Source organism: Poecilia formosa, unplaced genomic scaffold (genome assembly GCF_000485575.1).
Source record: "Poecilia formosa unplaced genomic scaffold, Poecilia_formosa-5.1.2 Scaffold23, whole genome shotgun sequence".
NCBI classification, from domain to species: domain Eukaryota; kingdom Metazoa; phylum Chordata; class Actinopteri; order Cyprinodontiformes; family Poeciliidae; genus Poecilia; species Poecilia formosa.
In genome coordinates, this window is record NW_006799962.1 from 24,844 (window position 1) to 42,570 (window position 17,727).

General features: G+C 38.4%; 1 protein-coding gene across 1 annotated transcript in view; it reads right to left on the reverse strand.

Moving 5' to 3' along the window:
- The window catches only part of LOC103135280 (catenin delta-2), a gene marked incomplete at its 5' end in the record, with an annotated part of 124,492 nt that overhangs the window by 22,675 nt on the left and 84,090 nt on the right, over positions 1 to 17,727 (reverse strand). Inside the window, 4 exons of the mRNA XM_007547923.2 lie at positions 5,571 to 5,721; positions 7,096 to 7,269; positions 12,073 to 12,255; positions 14,797 to 14,914. Of these exons, the coding sequence (XP_007547985.2) occupies positions 5,571 to 5,721; positions 7,096 to 7,269; positions 12,073 to 12,255; positions 14,797 to 14,914 (626 nt within the window). The remainder of the gene's footprint in view (positions 1 to 5,570; positions 5,722 to 7,095; positions 7,270 to 12,072; positions 12,256 to 14,796; positions 14,915 to 17,727) is intronic.

Sequence of the window (17,727 nt, forward strand, 5' to 3'; positions counted from 1 at the left end):
ACCATTCCCCCATGGTGATCATGCCAAACTCACCGGCACTAACGGCTTATGACACACTCTTGCAGCAGTTTTCGAAGATGTAGTGGGAGGGGGGGGTGCGGGGATTCAGTTTCAGTTTTTCAGAACGAGGTGATGTTTGAGGAGATTTGTCATGCGGGGTTGTATTGTAATTAGTTGCAAGTTTGATCTTGCAAAAACAAATCAGCTAAATCTGTGAAATCGCACAGACAAAACATCGGAGGATGGAGGATATTTGGACTTGTCTTTCCTAAAAGCTTGGCCTCCGCTTCTTTCTTATCCATCTTAATCGGCTGAGAGTTTGCAAAAAAACCCAAAAATTACAAGAAAGCTACTTGTACTCTTCATGGAGATGTGCCGATGTAGTGACTCTTCTCTTACTATTGTCTCTTTCTTCGTTCTGCTTGTACCAACAAGGTCAGGAAAGATTATGCCAGGATTCACCTGCAGTTCCTCTTTCTTGAGCCTTACAGGAGGATCGTCTCTCCTTTTATCCTTTCCTGCTAAAGGTATATTTGGGCCTCAGAGGATTCCATATGAGGTAACATAAGAGGTTACATAAGATATGTAGAGGAAAGAGTATGTAGAGAAGGAAATGAATCAGAACGACCTTTTGACAACGTGCCTCACAACAGGATGCAAGGAAACATAGTCATTAATGGATTTTCCACTATATTATGCCAAACTACAGCACAAATAAAATCTATCAGTTTTTTTAAAAGTCAGATGAAAGTGCAAGAAGCATTAAGCAAAAATAAAACCACATTTTTTAAAATTTGGCAATGTTTACAATTTAAAACCGATCACAAAACTGACCTAGTCTTGTTCAGAAATTGGACACAAAAAAAATTGCTATTCACATATACAGTGTAGCGCTGACATGTGCATGTTTTGAAAGCCATAGGAAATAAAAACTCATATTTTTATGCATCCTCTGTTACAACCATGTTTATTGTTTGTGCCATTGTGTTTACAGTTGAGTTAGTCAGACTGTGTGATTAAGAAGCTCTGACGCCTTGATTGCACTTTGGTTGCTCCCGAGCCTCCTGTTTGCAAAAGGAGGAGAACCCAGAATGATGCTGTGCATGTTAAACACAAGGAGTCATACTGAAAGGCTACAGCTACGTCACTGGTCTTTAGAAAAGAAAATTAGAGCTTCTCCATGTAAGATTCTGTGGTTAAACACGAGCGACTGCATTCTTCCAACAGAAGGACGGCAGCTTGCTTCCATTGAACACCAGTTGTCTTCTGCTAAACTAATTTTAATTAAATTAATTTAAGAAAAAGATACATGACCTGATGCAACCACAGACTTTGGTGTATTTTATTGGGATTTTCATGAGGCAGACAATTATAAAATGAAGCATAACTCTGAAACGGAAGAAGAATGAGACAGGATTTTCTGATTATTATTATTATTATTTATTTTTTTTATTTTATTTTTTTTACAAATGACAGTCTGGGAAGTGCAGTGTGCTACATTCAGTCCCTGTTAGTCAATACCTTGCAGAACCGCTTTTCTGTGCAATTACAGTTCCAAGTATTTTGGATATGTCTCTACCAGCTTTTCACATCTCGAGACTAAATTGTTTGCCAAGGTTTGTTTACAAAATAACCTAATCACAGTCAGACTGAACTCTGTTATCCTTTAAGAGCGTATATTTTTAAGTCTTAGCAAAATTTCAGTTACATTCCAGTCTGTATTTCAAGCCATAGTCATATTTAATGAATTAGGATATTACTGCAATGTTCATTTATTTCTGTAGCTTAACGAAGCAAAACATTACATATATCAATTAGCCTTAATTTCTATTAATTATGAGGATTTTATGATCATCCATTTCCACGTAATGGGTGTGTGTCCTTGCAGGAAGAATTAAATAATATTTTGGTGGTCTCTTTTCAACATTTTTTTTTTTTTGACCACTCTTTTATAGGTCAATTTTGCAGAGAGGCTGATTGATTGGGTTTAATAATTGCAACTCATCCATAGTTACCACGCAAGTCTCGGATTCTTCTTTGCTTCTCATAGGTGTGGTTCAATGCGAACATACAAACTATAATCTAAGTTTTTATGTTTGCAGAACCTTTTCAGAAGCTCATCGTTTGCCTTAAACGTCACTAGCGTGTTACTTTTATTGTGATCTTATGTTATGTACTTTAACATAAGGTCACAATAAAATATATTAAAACCTGCTGCTGTAATGTGTACTTAATCTGTATGCGTAATTATAAAATAATCTGCACATTTTCTGAAGTATTTCCCTGTCCAGCACTAATGACTCTTTAAGATGGAGAAACACGCTCAAATCAGAAACATGTGGAACGTGGCACATCTCAACTATAAGTGAGTCATGTTGCAGTTTAATCGAAAATCCTAAAACAAAAAAAAGGGGGAATTATTTCTTTATGAATTTGTACAATGTTTAATTAACTGACTCCTGCTCTCACTTCATCTGAATGTCAGTCCATTAAAATGTTTACCTCATTCTGCTTTTGCTCAGGAAAGCTAATGGCTGTTAAAAATTTCAATTCTCATTTTTTACATGCAATATTTATAAACAAAGAACATTTTAGTGGTCTTAGTCAAAACACTCTACTTTAATTAGTGAAAAGGTCAATAAAAAAAGGCTGATTTAAAAAATCCCCAATGCTGATCAAACTAATTTACCTTCATTTATTTTGCTCTGGCAAGACAAATGAAAACAGCTAATCCTAATGATTAAGATTAGCTTCAAAACCAAAAATACCAAGCATTTTTAACAGTACCTAGTTGTGGAGGAGAACTCTGAATTTGAACACCTCAACCTGATTTTAGTTTACAGGTATGGTAACCTCCTGGTTAGCACCAACTTGATAAAACAGCTAAGCTAACCATACATGAACAGAGATTTGTTCCACGTCTGGAAGAGTGCAAAGGCCGTTGTTGTCGGGCAACACAACAACCAACGAGACAAGATGGCCTTTCAGAAGTGACTCCAAATTTTCTTTTACACAACACCGTGATCAAAAACACCATCCACATCACCATCCTACATAGAGAATGTAGTACGAATCTACATTCTCTATGTAAAATATATGCAACGAGACAAAAGTTTTTGTAATTGTTGTGCAAACACAAATGCTAAACCAAGCAACCAACAAAAAATCCCAGAAACTGTTTAACTCTGTCACATGATGGTGTGATGTCACCACTGCTCCAAATGCAATAACTGCACATGACAGGGAAGATAGAACAATATTATGAATTTTCATCTTAAATCTTCTTGCATTTTAACGCTTAAATCAGGAATCTCATAAAACTGGTATCAGTGAGTCAAAGCTTCCTACAAGGGAAAACAGACGGGCTTAAATGACCTCACAGGATTTTTCACTTATTGGACTGAACCTTTTGGAATTTTCCTCAGGGCTGTAGATTATCACCCCCAAAATATTTCAAAATAACACCTGGATATTTATACAATTACAAATATCGGACAACTTGTGCATTCAGGTGATAATCAATTGAGTAAAAGTTTTAGCAGTCCCCCAACTACTGCACGTTTGTTCCTTTGCATGCAGAATAAAAAAAGATCGCAACAATGTCTGCAGCAACACTTGGTCGGTTTTTTGCAGGGTCAAACTATTCAACCTTTGTTGCTCCGAAGCATTCCACTTGCTGTAGTATGTCCAAGTTTTGTTAAGCTGATATGTTTTCACATTTAAAAAAAAAATGTATATAATTATCGTTTGTTTATTTTAATCTGCCGTGCTAATTTGTCTGCAGATAGACTGGAGAAAACAAACAAACAAACAAACAAACAAACAAACACAATCACAAAAGGGAGATCACTCACAGCCAGCAAAGCGCCTGCGCGAGAGCTCTAATTATCCTTTAATCTGCTGCTGTGCGTCAGCCAGAGCGTAGTAGGGGGGCGTGTTGAGCCTTGGCGGCGGCATTCCTTGTTGTTCCGCAACAAGGAACAACAACAACTTGCTGCAAAACCAAGATATGTTTCAAAAGCCTCCAGCGTGAAACAGTGGGTGCCAGAGTTGCTATAGAAACCGTTGAGCCCACCAACAAGCTAAGATTGTCAGAGATATTAGAGATAGAGAGGAAAAAAAAAAACAAAAAAACGTGCACGCACGCGCACATACATAAAATCGTTCGTGTGTGTGTGTGTGTGTGTGTGTAAGGTGTCTGTTTAGAGAGATAAAGATGTTTTTGGTTTTCGGTCGACATGATTGACCTGTTATTGCTGCACTAGCCCGGCAGCAGCAAAGAGAGGACAGCCACAAAGAAAAAAGGATGTGTCTAATACATGAAAACACTTGAAGGCACAAAAGGAAATGCACACACACTCAGTGTATATGAGTCAGGTTAGCTAATGATCTCTAGATGTGTTGATTCTACCAGACTGACTGGGGCTCACTCATTACCCAGTGTACTTTTCAAAGACTAATGCGAGCCTTTGATCTGCTACCACTCTCGCCCACTCTCTTCAGCGTTTCCTTCTCAATTACACATTATTCATGTTATTTTCTGAACTCACAGCTGGCACAGTATAATCTTTATTAATCTCAGTCTCTCAGAGACCAACATGTAATAGTCTCTGTTAAACTGATGGCGAGATAAAAACCATAATGCTGGATGGAAAAATATGAAAATGATTACTTTACAAAATCACAAAAAAATAAAGGTGAAACCAAAACATATTCGTAGGCCATACAAATTTGACATTAATCTCAATGCTATCCTCTCACTTCTATCCACATTGAGTCTGCAAAAAAGGCAATTGTAGTTTCATACATGCGTTTTTCAGACATACACACACAAACAAATGTGCAACTATCTTTCTGACCTAAAAGTAGAAATGTTTATAAAAATCATCTGGTGACTCTAATTAGCCAAAAATCCAACCTTTTTTTCTGATCAGTGAACACACCCTAATAAGCACTACCAGTTCCTACTGGCCACAAACTTTGGTGTGGATGGTGATGCTGAGGAAAGAAGACTCAAATGTAACTTTTTTAAACTCAGCAAGTCACAGAAAGAGCAGAAACTGACCAGCTCTACGTTAGGACAGTCCCGAAACATTGGCCGCATGCTGGGAACCTCATGATTGAAGTACGAATCTACATTCTCTATGTAAAATATATGCAACGAGACAAAAGTTTTTGTAATTGTTGTGCAAACACAAATGCTAAACCGAGCCAAAATATTAGTCTTTGTTTTAAAAACAAAAAATCCCAGAAACTGTTTAACTCTGTCACATGATGGTGTGATGTCACTTCTGCTCCAAATGCAATAACTGCACATGACAGGGAAGATAGAACAATATTATGAATTTTCATCTTAAATCTTCTTGCATTTTAACGCTTAAATCAGGAATCTCATAAAACTGGTATCAGTGAGTCAAAGCTTTACAAAAAGCAGAGATCAGTCACCACATTCTACTTCAAATTCTACTAAATCCCTTACTAAAAAGAGAATAGAAATGTCGGTAATCTATGCAATAACGAGAGGTAGTGGAATAAATCCTTGTTGGAGTAATCCAGTTATCATAACTCACCTATAAGCTCCTTGTTCCTGATGTCCAGCGCCATGTTTCGGAGAGCTGTGGCGACGGCACAAACTACTTTGTCGTTGTCTATCCTCAGCAGCTCCACCAGAATGGGAAGGCCTTTCTCTTTACGGACAGCGGCCCGAATGTACACTGACCACTTCCGGGAAGAAGATGACAAGAAGATGGTTAAAGACGTCCAACACAATCTAAATCAGAATCTATGACACTTTTTTTAGATTAAACGATGCTGATCTGTGATGGCAAAGTACAGATTCGTTCAGCTTCTCCAGACTGTTGCAATGAAATAAACTCACAGTTTTCTTCATCTTTATGGCAGAAATAGGGAATCATTTCCTCCCGACCCCTTGGGATTTGAGGAACTGATTCATCATAAGATATCGACAATCGTATGTCTTGGCTTAGGCCTAAACGTGCAGAGCTAAGAGAGTGTGCCAACACTGTCAGCAGATATGTTCTCGAAACACAGAGACAGATCTTATTTAATGAAAAAGTATACACACACACACACGAGGACCACCTGCTCCTGCAATTTTCCTTTCTTCTGCTGATTTTTCAAGAGCCATCCTATTCAGCCTCTTACGCTTTCTTTGTCCACTCTGCTGTCGGCGGAAGTGCTTATCAAATCAAAATCAGTTGCAAACACCTCGCAGGCATCTCGACAAGACTGATGAAGAATACTCTCAGCTGCAACCCTTCTTGCTTTTGCCTTTTGTGTTCATTTTCTTTCGTTCACCTACCATATTTTAATGCATTCTTTTCCTTATCGGACAGCCAGGCTGCTTATAAACAGCCGTACGATGCAGTTATATAAATATCCAAGGCCGCCCTACAGTGGTACACTGTATACTCCGTCTTTAACCCTCATATCTCTTCCTGGAGGCACAAGTTGCCCTGACAGTACCATGGCCACTTGAGTCATCCATTATAGTCATGTAGTCTCCTCCCTCGGTTCACTCCTTGTGGAGTCTTCCTCCAGTCCCTGGTGCATTTTAAACAGCAAGCAACAATAACAAACGTGTGCATTGCCTCGGAATAATATTACAAGGTTCATAACGCAAACTTCCCGAGATTAAGATCTAATAAAACAGCCGGGTGCTGCTGTCAGCGAATGCAATACTGTTTTGACAGACTTTGTCATAAGTGGAAGTTCTTTCTGCTCTGTGGGAGTAAAAGGAAACACTGTTTCATTCAAGAACAAATCCTCACCCCTGTCTTAAGTGTGCTTGTTTACGTGGCCCCTTATGAAACAATAGGACTTTTGAAATCTCAAAAAGAAAAAAAGTAACTTATCTTGCTCAGCATGACCATTCTAATTCTAATTTTCATCGCACCTCTCGCCGATAATCCCTTCTACACACGTGGCATTTTAAAACAATGGAAAATGGGGTTAGAGAGGAGATTAAGCTAATGAAAAGCTCTATCTTATTTTAATAAATCAAATGGGAAGTAGATATTGATTTTGAGTACAAAGAAAAATATATCTGAACTCCTTTTTCAGGTCTGTGGATACCTTCCAGCTGCCTGCAGCGAGGTTCTGTAGGGCTCCGGCGGCGCCTTCGAGCGTGTCGGGATTGGAGCATTCAGAAAGCAGAGTGAGGTATGGCTTCACAATGGTGGGGTGCCACAACATCTGAACCCCTTTGGGAGGCTCGGCTGTGTCGGGAAAGGGACTCACGCCATCCCACTGCGAAAGATCAGAGCAAATGACACAAAGTTGTAATTTAAGTTCATATTTAGCAAGAAACTGTGCTCGCTGCTCATACTGGTCAGCTTGTTGCTGTGTGGAAGCATCCAAAGGCTGTCACAATACACGGTGCTATAAGTCAGCAGAAAACAGGAAGCTAAGCATGTTTCTTAATCCATACAGCAGCAGCCTTCAGTCAGAGGCCTCTTTAGTTTTGTTGCAAGACTGACTGCTCCCATAACTTAAAATATTTTGCTGTGTTTGTACATTTTGAGTGACACCGACAGAGAGTTCTGTAATTTTGGGCCGTTTTTAAAATACAGTCTTATTTTACGGTAACCATGTTATTGCTAAGACATAAATAAAGTGTCCTCTTGTTGCCTACAATGATTATAGAGAAATGATGATCAGCAATCAGTATTTGCAGGTCAGAGCTTCACAGAAATCGGTGATGAGAAAAATCTCTGACTGGGGCATCAGTCATGATCAGACATTTTCAAAGCAGCCCCAGCTTTTAAGTAAATGACATTTGTGTGCGTGTAGTGAAATTTTAATTGTAACAAACAAGCAACAGTGACGGTTGCCGTCTGTTTTGCATGTTTCACATGGAAAACGTTTCATTTTCAACATACATGTTGCACACCGATGTTTTTAGCAGCTTCTGTCTGCCGTTTCTACGTTTACCATAGTTACTGTGTTTTAGCCTGCTGATATGAAATTCATTGGATGTGCCATTATTTAATAACATTCTTCAATAATAAGAATGTCGTATTATGGAAGAAGGTTGTCATTAGACATAACATTCCTTAATAATACAAAATTGTAACTGTAGTGCTGCAGTGGTTTTGAACAAATAACAGCTCTTCTGTGTTGGGAAGGAATACATTTCGCTGTTTTTGACTTAAGAAAAAAAAACAAAAGACTGTCATCTGTCATCTTTAGCAACTTGAAAAACATTGCTCCTTACTGTCACCTAAAAGGCATCCAGGACATTTTCTGGTACAGAGGCAGCTGCACATAGTGCTGCAACACGACGTACTAGGATATAGGAAAACAAAAGATGATGGCAAATATACTTAAGAACTAACAGTCAGATCTGTTTCTTATTGCACTGCTGGAAATGGAGGTACTCATTTGTACAAACAGGCCAGTTTTACCATGTCTCTATCTTGGGATTTTTTTAGTTCCAGGAAGACTTCTTTTTAAAGTCTGTAAATATATAAGTTTTACTGGAATTGAACAAATTCCAGAAAACATTCATTATGATACTCCGAACAGCTAGATCATCTCTGGAAAACATTATTCCGACCCATTGTAATTCTGTGTCGTTTTGCCTTGGTTTTTCTTTCCAAGACTCTCTCAGATAAGGAGAAACCTCACTGCCTCCACTTTATTCATATTTCTTTATTATGTTGTCCCTTTTTCTCCGTCTGCCTTTCTCAATTCTCTACTTGGATCTCTACGTCCTTGCTTCCCTGTTTTTATTCTAACCCTTACCCCTCAGACTGCTGCGTTTTTCATCTTTCTGTCAACACTTTCGGCTTTGCTCTACTGATTCCCCTTCTCTTTGTCTCCAGGTAAACTGGGCAAGCGTGCGACTTCAGAGAGTTTCTATCGAGTGCGCAAGATGGGGAATGCGTTTTTTTGATCTATACATAGATTCTCTGATCGAGAAAAAAAAATTAAAAAAAATCAAAGACGTGTGGAAGTCTAATGTGTGCAGAAAATGTTAAGTAATTCACATTGTTCTGTGTCCTAGATGGTATTGTATACAGGAATGTTTTTGATGCAGGCAATGTGGGCAGTTGCCCTTGGAATCATCAAACTGGGGTGGGGAATGAGTGATAATAAAACAACAACAAAAACACTCCTCCAAAAACCAAAGTGCCTTTGTACCTCTTAGCTGTGCCCTGAATGATTCCTGTTTTGCACTTTGTGCGTGTGCAGACAGTCAGGGGTTGGTGCCCTGCTGTGTTGAGTAGGTGCACCCTGTTAGCTGCTGACAGACAGAGCAGGTCACATGATTAAGCTGCACAGCAATTTCCCCTGCCAGACACACTGATAGGTTTTCACCAGGTATGGCTGAGCTGTCAGTCAAACTGAACCCGGGTGGAGTGGAGCAGAAGTAAACCAGTGATGTCCTCAAAGCCTTTATCTAGACAGAGCCTTGGTGCTATGTTAAGGGAAGTTCATCCGTCCATTGTCTATACCCAATCAACCTTGCAGGGTCATGGGGGGGGATGCAGCCCATCTCCGGCAGTCTCCTGGACAGGCTGCCAGTCCATCGCAAGGCAACATGTGAACGCGCAGGGAAAAAAGAACCACGCACTCATAGCAATTTAGAGAGACGAATCAGATGAAACAGTCGTGTTTTGGGTTTTGGAGAGAATCCTCACGTGCACAGGGTGAACATGCAAACTCCATGCAGAAAGACTCCAAACTGGGATTCAAACCCAGAGCATTCTTGCTGCAAGGGTGGCAGTTAAGGGGTAACGGGAAGAGCCACAGGGAAATTTGAACAGATTATGTCTTTGGAAACCAGAAGCGGATGTGTGGATGTCTGCATCATGGATTTAAAACGGAAAGGGAAATATGTCGCACTAATGGGCAGAAGCATGGCCTAGCTAACAGCTGCATATTACATATTTTTGTTTTCAGTCGGGGAAGGCTTCTGACAGAGGCAACACACTCATGAAAAGTAGAATTATTTCTTTGTGTGGTTTAATAACCAGCAAATAACTGCTGACTTCATTCAAGACGTTCTGCTGATGCTATTGTTGAACTGTTGTGTAAACATTTGTTTCAAAATTTCAGTGAAGTCCAGTAGTTGTATTTGGGTGCAGAAGGAGACACGAGTTCATGCAAGAACTTGTTATGGACCAACTGTTGCTAATATTGAAATGAAATTATTATTTTTTTCATTCCAAATCAAATATTTTTAGAATCAATCAGCTCAGATTCTTGAAAGGCATCCACTGCTCCCTGCTGAATATGTTCTGAACCTCCGATTAGTCTTGTTAGTTGGTCGAGTTGACAGCACTGGTCAAGATGAAAACAGAACAGCAACAGGCTTTTTTTCTATAGTTTTAGAACAGCAATGTAGTACTATTGCTGGTTCCAAAACCAAACTATAATTATAATTAATCCAGTCTCTTAGCTTTTATCCCTCACATGTCTACGCTGAGTGTCTAATCTGAATGTCTGTGATCAACTCCTCACCCTTAGGACCTTCTCTGAAGGAAGGTTTACACTGATGCCTCATGTATCTCCCTGGAGCAAACGGTTGATGCTTCAAAAAAATGAAATTGAAATGTGAAAACTAAACAAAAACGAACTTACCGTCAAGCCCTCTTACCGGGGCTTGTTTTATGTTTTCATGTAACTTAAAAGCATCAAGAAAAGTCAACTGTGCTGATCATTTTCAACCATAAATTAATGCTTAATTTTAGCGTATTTAATAAGCAATTCTCTTCATAAAAAAAGAACAGTATAGGAAACGGGTGGCATAATTGGTTGCGTATATTTTGGGTCACATATATCCGAGTTGTGCAAGTGGAATGTTCGTAAATGCAAAACTAGAGGTAACCACTATTGTTAAAAACAATTACAAATTAACGCCTTTGACTTTAAATAGGAACAAAAAAGTGGAGAAAAAAAAAGCAAAACGCCTGACGTTGGGTGTCCCCAAAAACGGCAGACCCCATTCACAACCTGGATAAGAAATGCATCAACAGTGGAAATGATGGATACATTTGAGGAATATAATCCTATTGAAAAAAGCGCAGATTCAAAATGTTTAATAATGTAAAGTATAACTAACTGCGGAAAACTGGTTTTAATTATTCAAAAAGCCAAGTCTTTCAAACTCAGCTTGAAGGGCACACAGCGATCCGGCATTTTCATTCTATTTTTTGTTATTTACTTCATGTCCCTGTTAAAAGCAGGACAGTCGATCACAGCATCTTTCTGTTTCATCATATAAAGCTGATCTTACATTACACAGCCACATGTCTATTTGAGAAAAATTGAAGGAGGAGGAAAGAGGCTGTTAAGAGAACAAACAACTGGATGAATGAGGGAACAAATTATGCAAGACACATCTATTTATTTTTCTACGTATCAACATTATATGCTGTGAATTCAATCATATGTCAGGAACTTTGTCTGCTTCTACTAAAACTATGATCACAAGAGTTAAATAGCTGGGAGGAAAATAATCTATTTCTGGAATATTCTTAGTATAGATCCTTAAAAGCAAACTCATTTAGAAATCGCTGTCCTACAGGGAAGCAGAGTATCAAGGCTTCCTTACCCCCCACACAAAAAAAAAATCTTCCTCAGATGGATCAAAGTATTTTATTTCGCTCCTCATTCTGAAACACAGACGGTGAGGTAAAAGGCCCCGCAAAATTCTTTTGTCCCTGGGGAACGTTCTTGCAGTCTAATTGCAGCTAAATTACAAAATCGATGTGGTGGTAGCCCATGTACTGCTGTGTTCCACAGGGAGACCTGGGATTGTATTTTAAGACCACTCTGTTACCCGAATATCTGAGGAAAACAAAAAAAGAAAAAAAAAAAGTGGAACTGAAACAGCATAGACGGCTTTAAACTAAACCTGATGTCAAAATATAAAAGCTGCTCTAAAGCCATTCGCCACTTCCATCTGCCTGCATGAAACACAGAACCGTGATGAAGTTCAGTGAGTCGCCCAAAGACGCGTTTCTTTACACTGACATGACAACAAAAAAAACATGTTTAATGTTCCATTTTAACCCAAATCACTTTGTTGCTTCTGCCCTTTACCTGCTCAGCTCCCTTCTTTTTCTTTTTCTTCTTCCCCCAGCAACCGGAGCTCTCCCCTTCACATCCATTTGCATCACAAAGCAGCCCATCCAGCTCTTCGAGACCACCTTGCTGGCCGTGGGATGTCTCAGCAGCCAGTCTGTATGACAGATTCCTCAGAATACAAACACAGTTCTCTACAGTCTAGAGATAAAGCAAACGCAGGAGGAAGAGAAATGGTGTGGGGAGAAGGAAGATGAGACGAAGAAAAGATAAATGGTTAAAGTCCAAAAGTTGAAATGAAAGATCTGTTTGAAAACAAAAAAAAAAAAAAGGAAGTTCAAAAACAAGGCATCGCTTGAAAGGAAGAAAGAAAGAAAAAAAGAAAAAATCCACTCATATATAATATAAACCCCCAGGCGACACCCATGAGAAAGACAGATGGGAAACCAAACAACGTCCATAATCTCTCAGGTAATATGTTTTCTGCATTTTGTTAGCTCTGACTTTGAAATGAGATTAGAAAAACTCAAGTAAATGAGGAAAAATGACAAACCCAATATATTATCACACAGCTCATTTAACACTCGGTGCAGAGGCAAACCCTAAAGTCGCCGATCCTGTGAGGAAGTGTGTGTCCCCCGTACACGGACAAACCATGTCTTACAACGTTTGTTGTCTATTCTTAAAAGCGCGCTTCCGAGACTTTGCGCAGCCGCCCGCGCGCATTTGTGTATCGCTGAGAAAGGGGAGTCATCAAATCAGCGGAGTGGAAATGATCAAAGACGAATAATCAATCTTCTCGCAGTCTGACCGTTGGTTTACACAAAGACGACTAAGGAGTGTAATTGAACAGCCTCAAGAGATGCAACAAAGAAAAACAATGTCTCACTCCAGTGAGCTGCAGTCATGTCTGAAATTCTATTCAGAGTCTATTACAGAATGATGTTGGAGAAGTTGTGTTTAATTTACAATTTACGGTGACATTTCATATTTCGATCTGTTGTTTCACGTTTATTCCGAACTCCTTTATTATAGCATACAAGGTTTGTAGAGTGCAGAGACACTTGCGGACGGTTCTGTGTTACTCGAAGCTGCGAGACCGGGGTCACGTATGGATCGGCATCCCTACCATGTGTAACATTTATCAGATCCTCAGGAAAATAAGTTTGCCACTTGTTTACATGTTGGTCTTTTTTTTATTGCATGTCCTTGTTTATGAATCTATACCCTCACATTCTTCTTTGTCCTTACACTCCCACGAGTCACAAAACCATACACATAATACGTGTGTACACAAACAATAACGAAAGCAATAATGCGATGGACAGGCAATGTTGTACTCGGCTTCTAGGTCCTTCAGTTTTAATTACTCCTGCGATTAAATACAAATATGAGAGAATGCAGTCGGGTCATATGAAGCCAAATATATTGAGGATGAACGGGTCAAACTTGAGAAACGTATGTTAGTAGTTTCTGAATTCATCTTGAGATTATTATTATCAAAAATGAAGGCTTTTATAAAGAAGCACACATGACACAGAAGGAAGTTAATGATAAATATATTCATCAAAATTCAGAATAAAGTACTGAAGAAAACAATTGATACATTGTTAGGATATCGTTAGGACACTTTGTCTTACTTTGTAGAAACATACAAATATACTCGTGTAAAACTGCTTTTATTTTTATGCCACATGTTTAACAAACAAAAAAAATTGGACACATTTTTTTTCTGGCAGTTTATAGTTGTCGATTAAATACCCTTTATTGATCCTGATGTACAATTTTATTAAAATGTCTGAAAATGTTTGCATAGTCAGGAGCCCTGAATGTTTGTTCTGATTCATTGATTGAGCTCCCATTCAAAACTAAACTCAACTAAAGGCTCTAAATAAACAAAGCATTTCATCTAAATAAAATACGTTTAATTTGAAATTACTACAGTTTGAATTTATATGAATTCTCTGCAATTGAGATTTTTAGTCACTGTGATATTTTTTTTTTTCCCTTCTAAGTAATTTACAGGACACACCAAACTCTACGGCAGCTCGAGTAGCACAACGTATGATCCAGAATAAGACTAAAAAACAAGAAAATGGAACTGGAGGGCAAACAGAGTTTGTCCATGTTTGTTGTAGCAGAAACCATTAGACGGCTGATCTGCCAATCAGTCTTTGTTACTGAGGCAACGACAGTCCTCTGGCGACTGCAGTCAAACAGTGGTGAGGGGAGGATGGTTAAACAGTGATTAAGGATGGCCATTTAGAAAAGGCTGGAAGACATGGAGACCTTGAAAAGTCAGCCATCCAAAGCACTATTTATGTAATATTGACTGGCCTCCACACGCTTATATATGCCGCGCGCCAACATGAATGTGTTCTGAGACAGAAAAATGCAGAATGAACACAAATTCACTCAACTTTGACTGCTAGCTTAATAGGCTGCAGCAAATGCTCTAATACTTTACATATAAAAGCTGTAACTTGGCTTAGTGAACTATAAACTCCTTCGAAACAAACAAAAAAAATGCTATCCTAGTGGTAATTGGCAAATGAGGGGAGATTCAGCTGCACTTTCGTTTTATTCAAAGGTTACGCTGAAGGTTGTACAAGTGTTTCTGGTGTGACAAAGTAGTGTAAAGACTCTTTGCTTCCCTGACTAAATGATAAACGTTTCAGAATGAAATGCAGAGTTTGTGCATAAAAAAAAAGCCAACATCTTCAGGGGAGAACTAATAAATACCTTGCTGTCGATCTCGCTGCTCCCCAAGGAGATCTGAATAACGTAGAGCAGAGCATCTGTAAGGCCGTCACACTCTCTCATTCTCCGTCGCGCTTCCTCACCTGCTGAGCTTACATTTCTGAAACACACCAAAAACAAGACATGTAAAAAAAAAAAAAAAGATGAAACAATAAGATTGATCAAATTTTAAATATGATCACAGATTCTTCCTCCCAGCAGCTGTTAGACTCTGTAACCATCACTGCTCCCAGTAAGCTCAAGAATTTACATCCATGCTGGTATTTGCAAAGTTATACTGATTTTGAATAATATCTTTGTTGGAATTTGCACACCTCACTTTTTATTGTCAAATGTTGTGGTCTGTAGTCTTTGGATCGGAGTATGGTACGTTTGATAACTGCAGAGTATTTTATGTTATAATCTTTCCCTCATTACTCTTAATTTTAAAATCTATACATTTTAATACATTTACCTTTGTGTGAACCTACATGTTTTGATATCCTGTCACTTGCTGCTGTTTCACCTGAATGTCCCCACTGTGGGACAAAAAAGTATATTTCTATTATGTTATTAAAACTTGTTAAAAGACAGAAAAACAAACATCTCTATCCATACAGGCCTATATCTAAGTTTAAAACACTTGAAGAGAAAAAAAGGGAAAAAGTCACTTAATTCAAAAAGACACACACCATATAATGTTAGAGTAATTTGATAGTTTTATGTATCCTATTATTAGTGGAAGCCTTGCTTTTATGATCTATAGAAAACAAAAGATACACAGAGAAACAGACTGGTAACCGCACAATTTGTTTTACTGGTTGATGGTCAGTGAACACACCGTGCCGCACTGACACTCATAGGTATGAAACATTATTTCTAAGGCAGGATAATTTAAAGGTAGCTATTTTAAGGTGTCTAAAATTGAAGTCAGATGAAGCACAAAATTGCCAGATGTTATTTAAAATGAAATTGTATTTTCTAAGGAAATGTGTCTGCAGGCCATTAATGGTGCCGCGGCAAAGATCCAGGCTTAGGCAGATAACAGGAAGGCAGAATATACTGCAGGAAGGTTGTTCTGTTTGTCCTGCTGAGCTTATCAGGCATGAATGATTTGAAAAGGATGGCAGCCTTCAGGATTTAGGGTAAGGATCTATATTTTCTAGGGAGCGCATACTCCCTAGTATGTGCTCCGTTTAACGTTGCAAATTCTAACCATGCTATTTTCCAACATAAGAAGCTAAAGAGTTACAATGTAAACTCCTTAACCATAGCCATTTTTCTCTAAGTGACATTGCTTTACATCAACTCTGGTGTTACACAAATAGCATGACATTCCCTACTAAATACCCTGCTTTTGTACAGCACATTATCAAGCCAGAGGACTCCAAAGCATACACACATTTCACACACATTTCCAATGCTGAAATGTGTGTATGACACAATGTAGCCACAACTGCATTGGGAAGACTAACAGAAGTCACCACTAGGGGGCAAAGCAAGTGGGGTTTTGAACCGGCAACCCATTGGTTACACAACTAATTCCTACCTGAAATAGTATTTTACATGTAATTCATATAATTTGTTATAATTCTTGAAGATAATTCTGATTGGTCCTATAATTGGCTGGTGAATACTTTCCAAAAATAAAAAAATTAAAATGAAACAACAAAAGTCTCTGGAAATAATGGATATAATTTTTCAGTTTTAGATACATGAAACTAACATGCATTACAATTAATATTTTTGTTGACTTGCAAAACCCTGTGCTTCCACAAACCATGCTATACATGACTAAAAAAGTATTACATATGACTGAAGTACTTTCAGGACAGAAGGCATAAAATTTCGAGTCAAACTTCTCACGCCGCAAATATCGTTCTGACAATAACAAAGCAGCAGTGAAACTTTAAAAGAGGAATACATATTTGGTTTTATTTAAGGTGAAAACATCCATTGCACAGGGGAAAAAAAATATGAAAAAAAGACAAGTTCCTTTCACACAACTTGAGCAAAACATGCACTAGAACCGTCTAATAATGTCAGTTTGCAAATCATGCCTTTGGCACCCGTTGAGGAGATCAAAATGTAAGTGACTGTCTTGAAAGAATACTTTGGAGATAAATGACTCCAAGCAATCTGAAAACCTAAATGCCACAGCCACTCAATATACCTCTTCTGCATGGTTTTATGTAGCAGAATCAATTATTGTCAACTCTGCCGCACAGCAAAATCAAACAGCGCAATTCGGTCTTGTAAAATTAAGATAAATGATAAGGTGCCAAGTAATCGCATTTCTACTTTAAGGGTCACAAATCACATCTTCAAATGTACATGTTGGTTAATTATACAGTAAATCAGGGTAATACAGAGCAGCTGAATGCGGATTTGCACCAACTAGTCAGCTATTTCTTAAGTTGAAGACCTGAATGTAGATAAAAGACACCACAGACATCTTAGAGCTTAGCTTCAAATCAAAGAAAACAGTAATTAATTTCCATCTACGCTGCAGACCTCTGCTAAAGCGACGCGCAAGCAACGGAAGGGAATAAACAGAGGAATCATTAACATTTAGTCAGAGGAGTTCAAATATTATTCTCTTAAGATAAAATTTAACAGATCAGATGAGACAATGTGGTGTGAACAAAGAGGCAAATCTGTCATGCTGGCACAATAAAGATCACAGCTGTTTTTGCCAGTCTATGAAATTAGGTTATTCAGAAACTGTGCCGATAAAAAAAAAAAAACACACAGAGAAGAGAGAAAGAACTCAATTAAAACGTCACGTTCGTGGCTTCCCACTTCCGAGAGAAGGTCAAATTACTTCCCCTCGCTTTGAATGCTAATGGACAACGAAGCATACCATGAAATGGTGCTCAGCAGTAACAAGTGTCTGTCGAGTCGATATTAAACAACAGAACAGTGCAAACACTT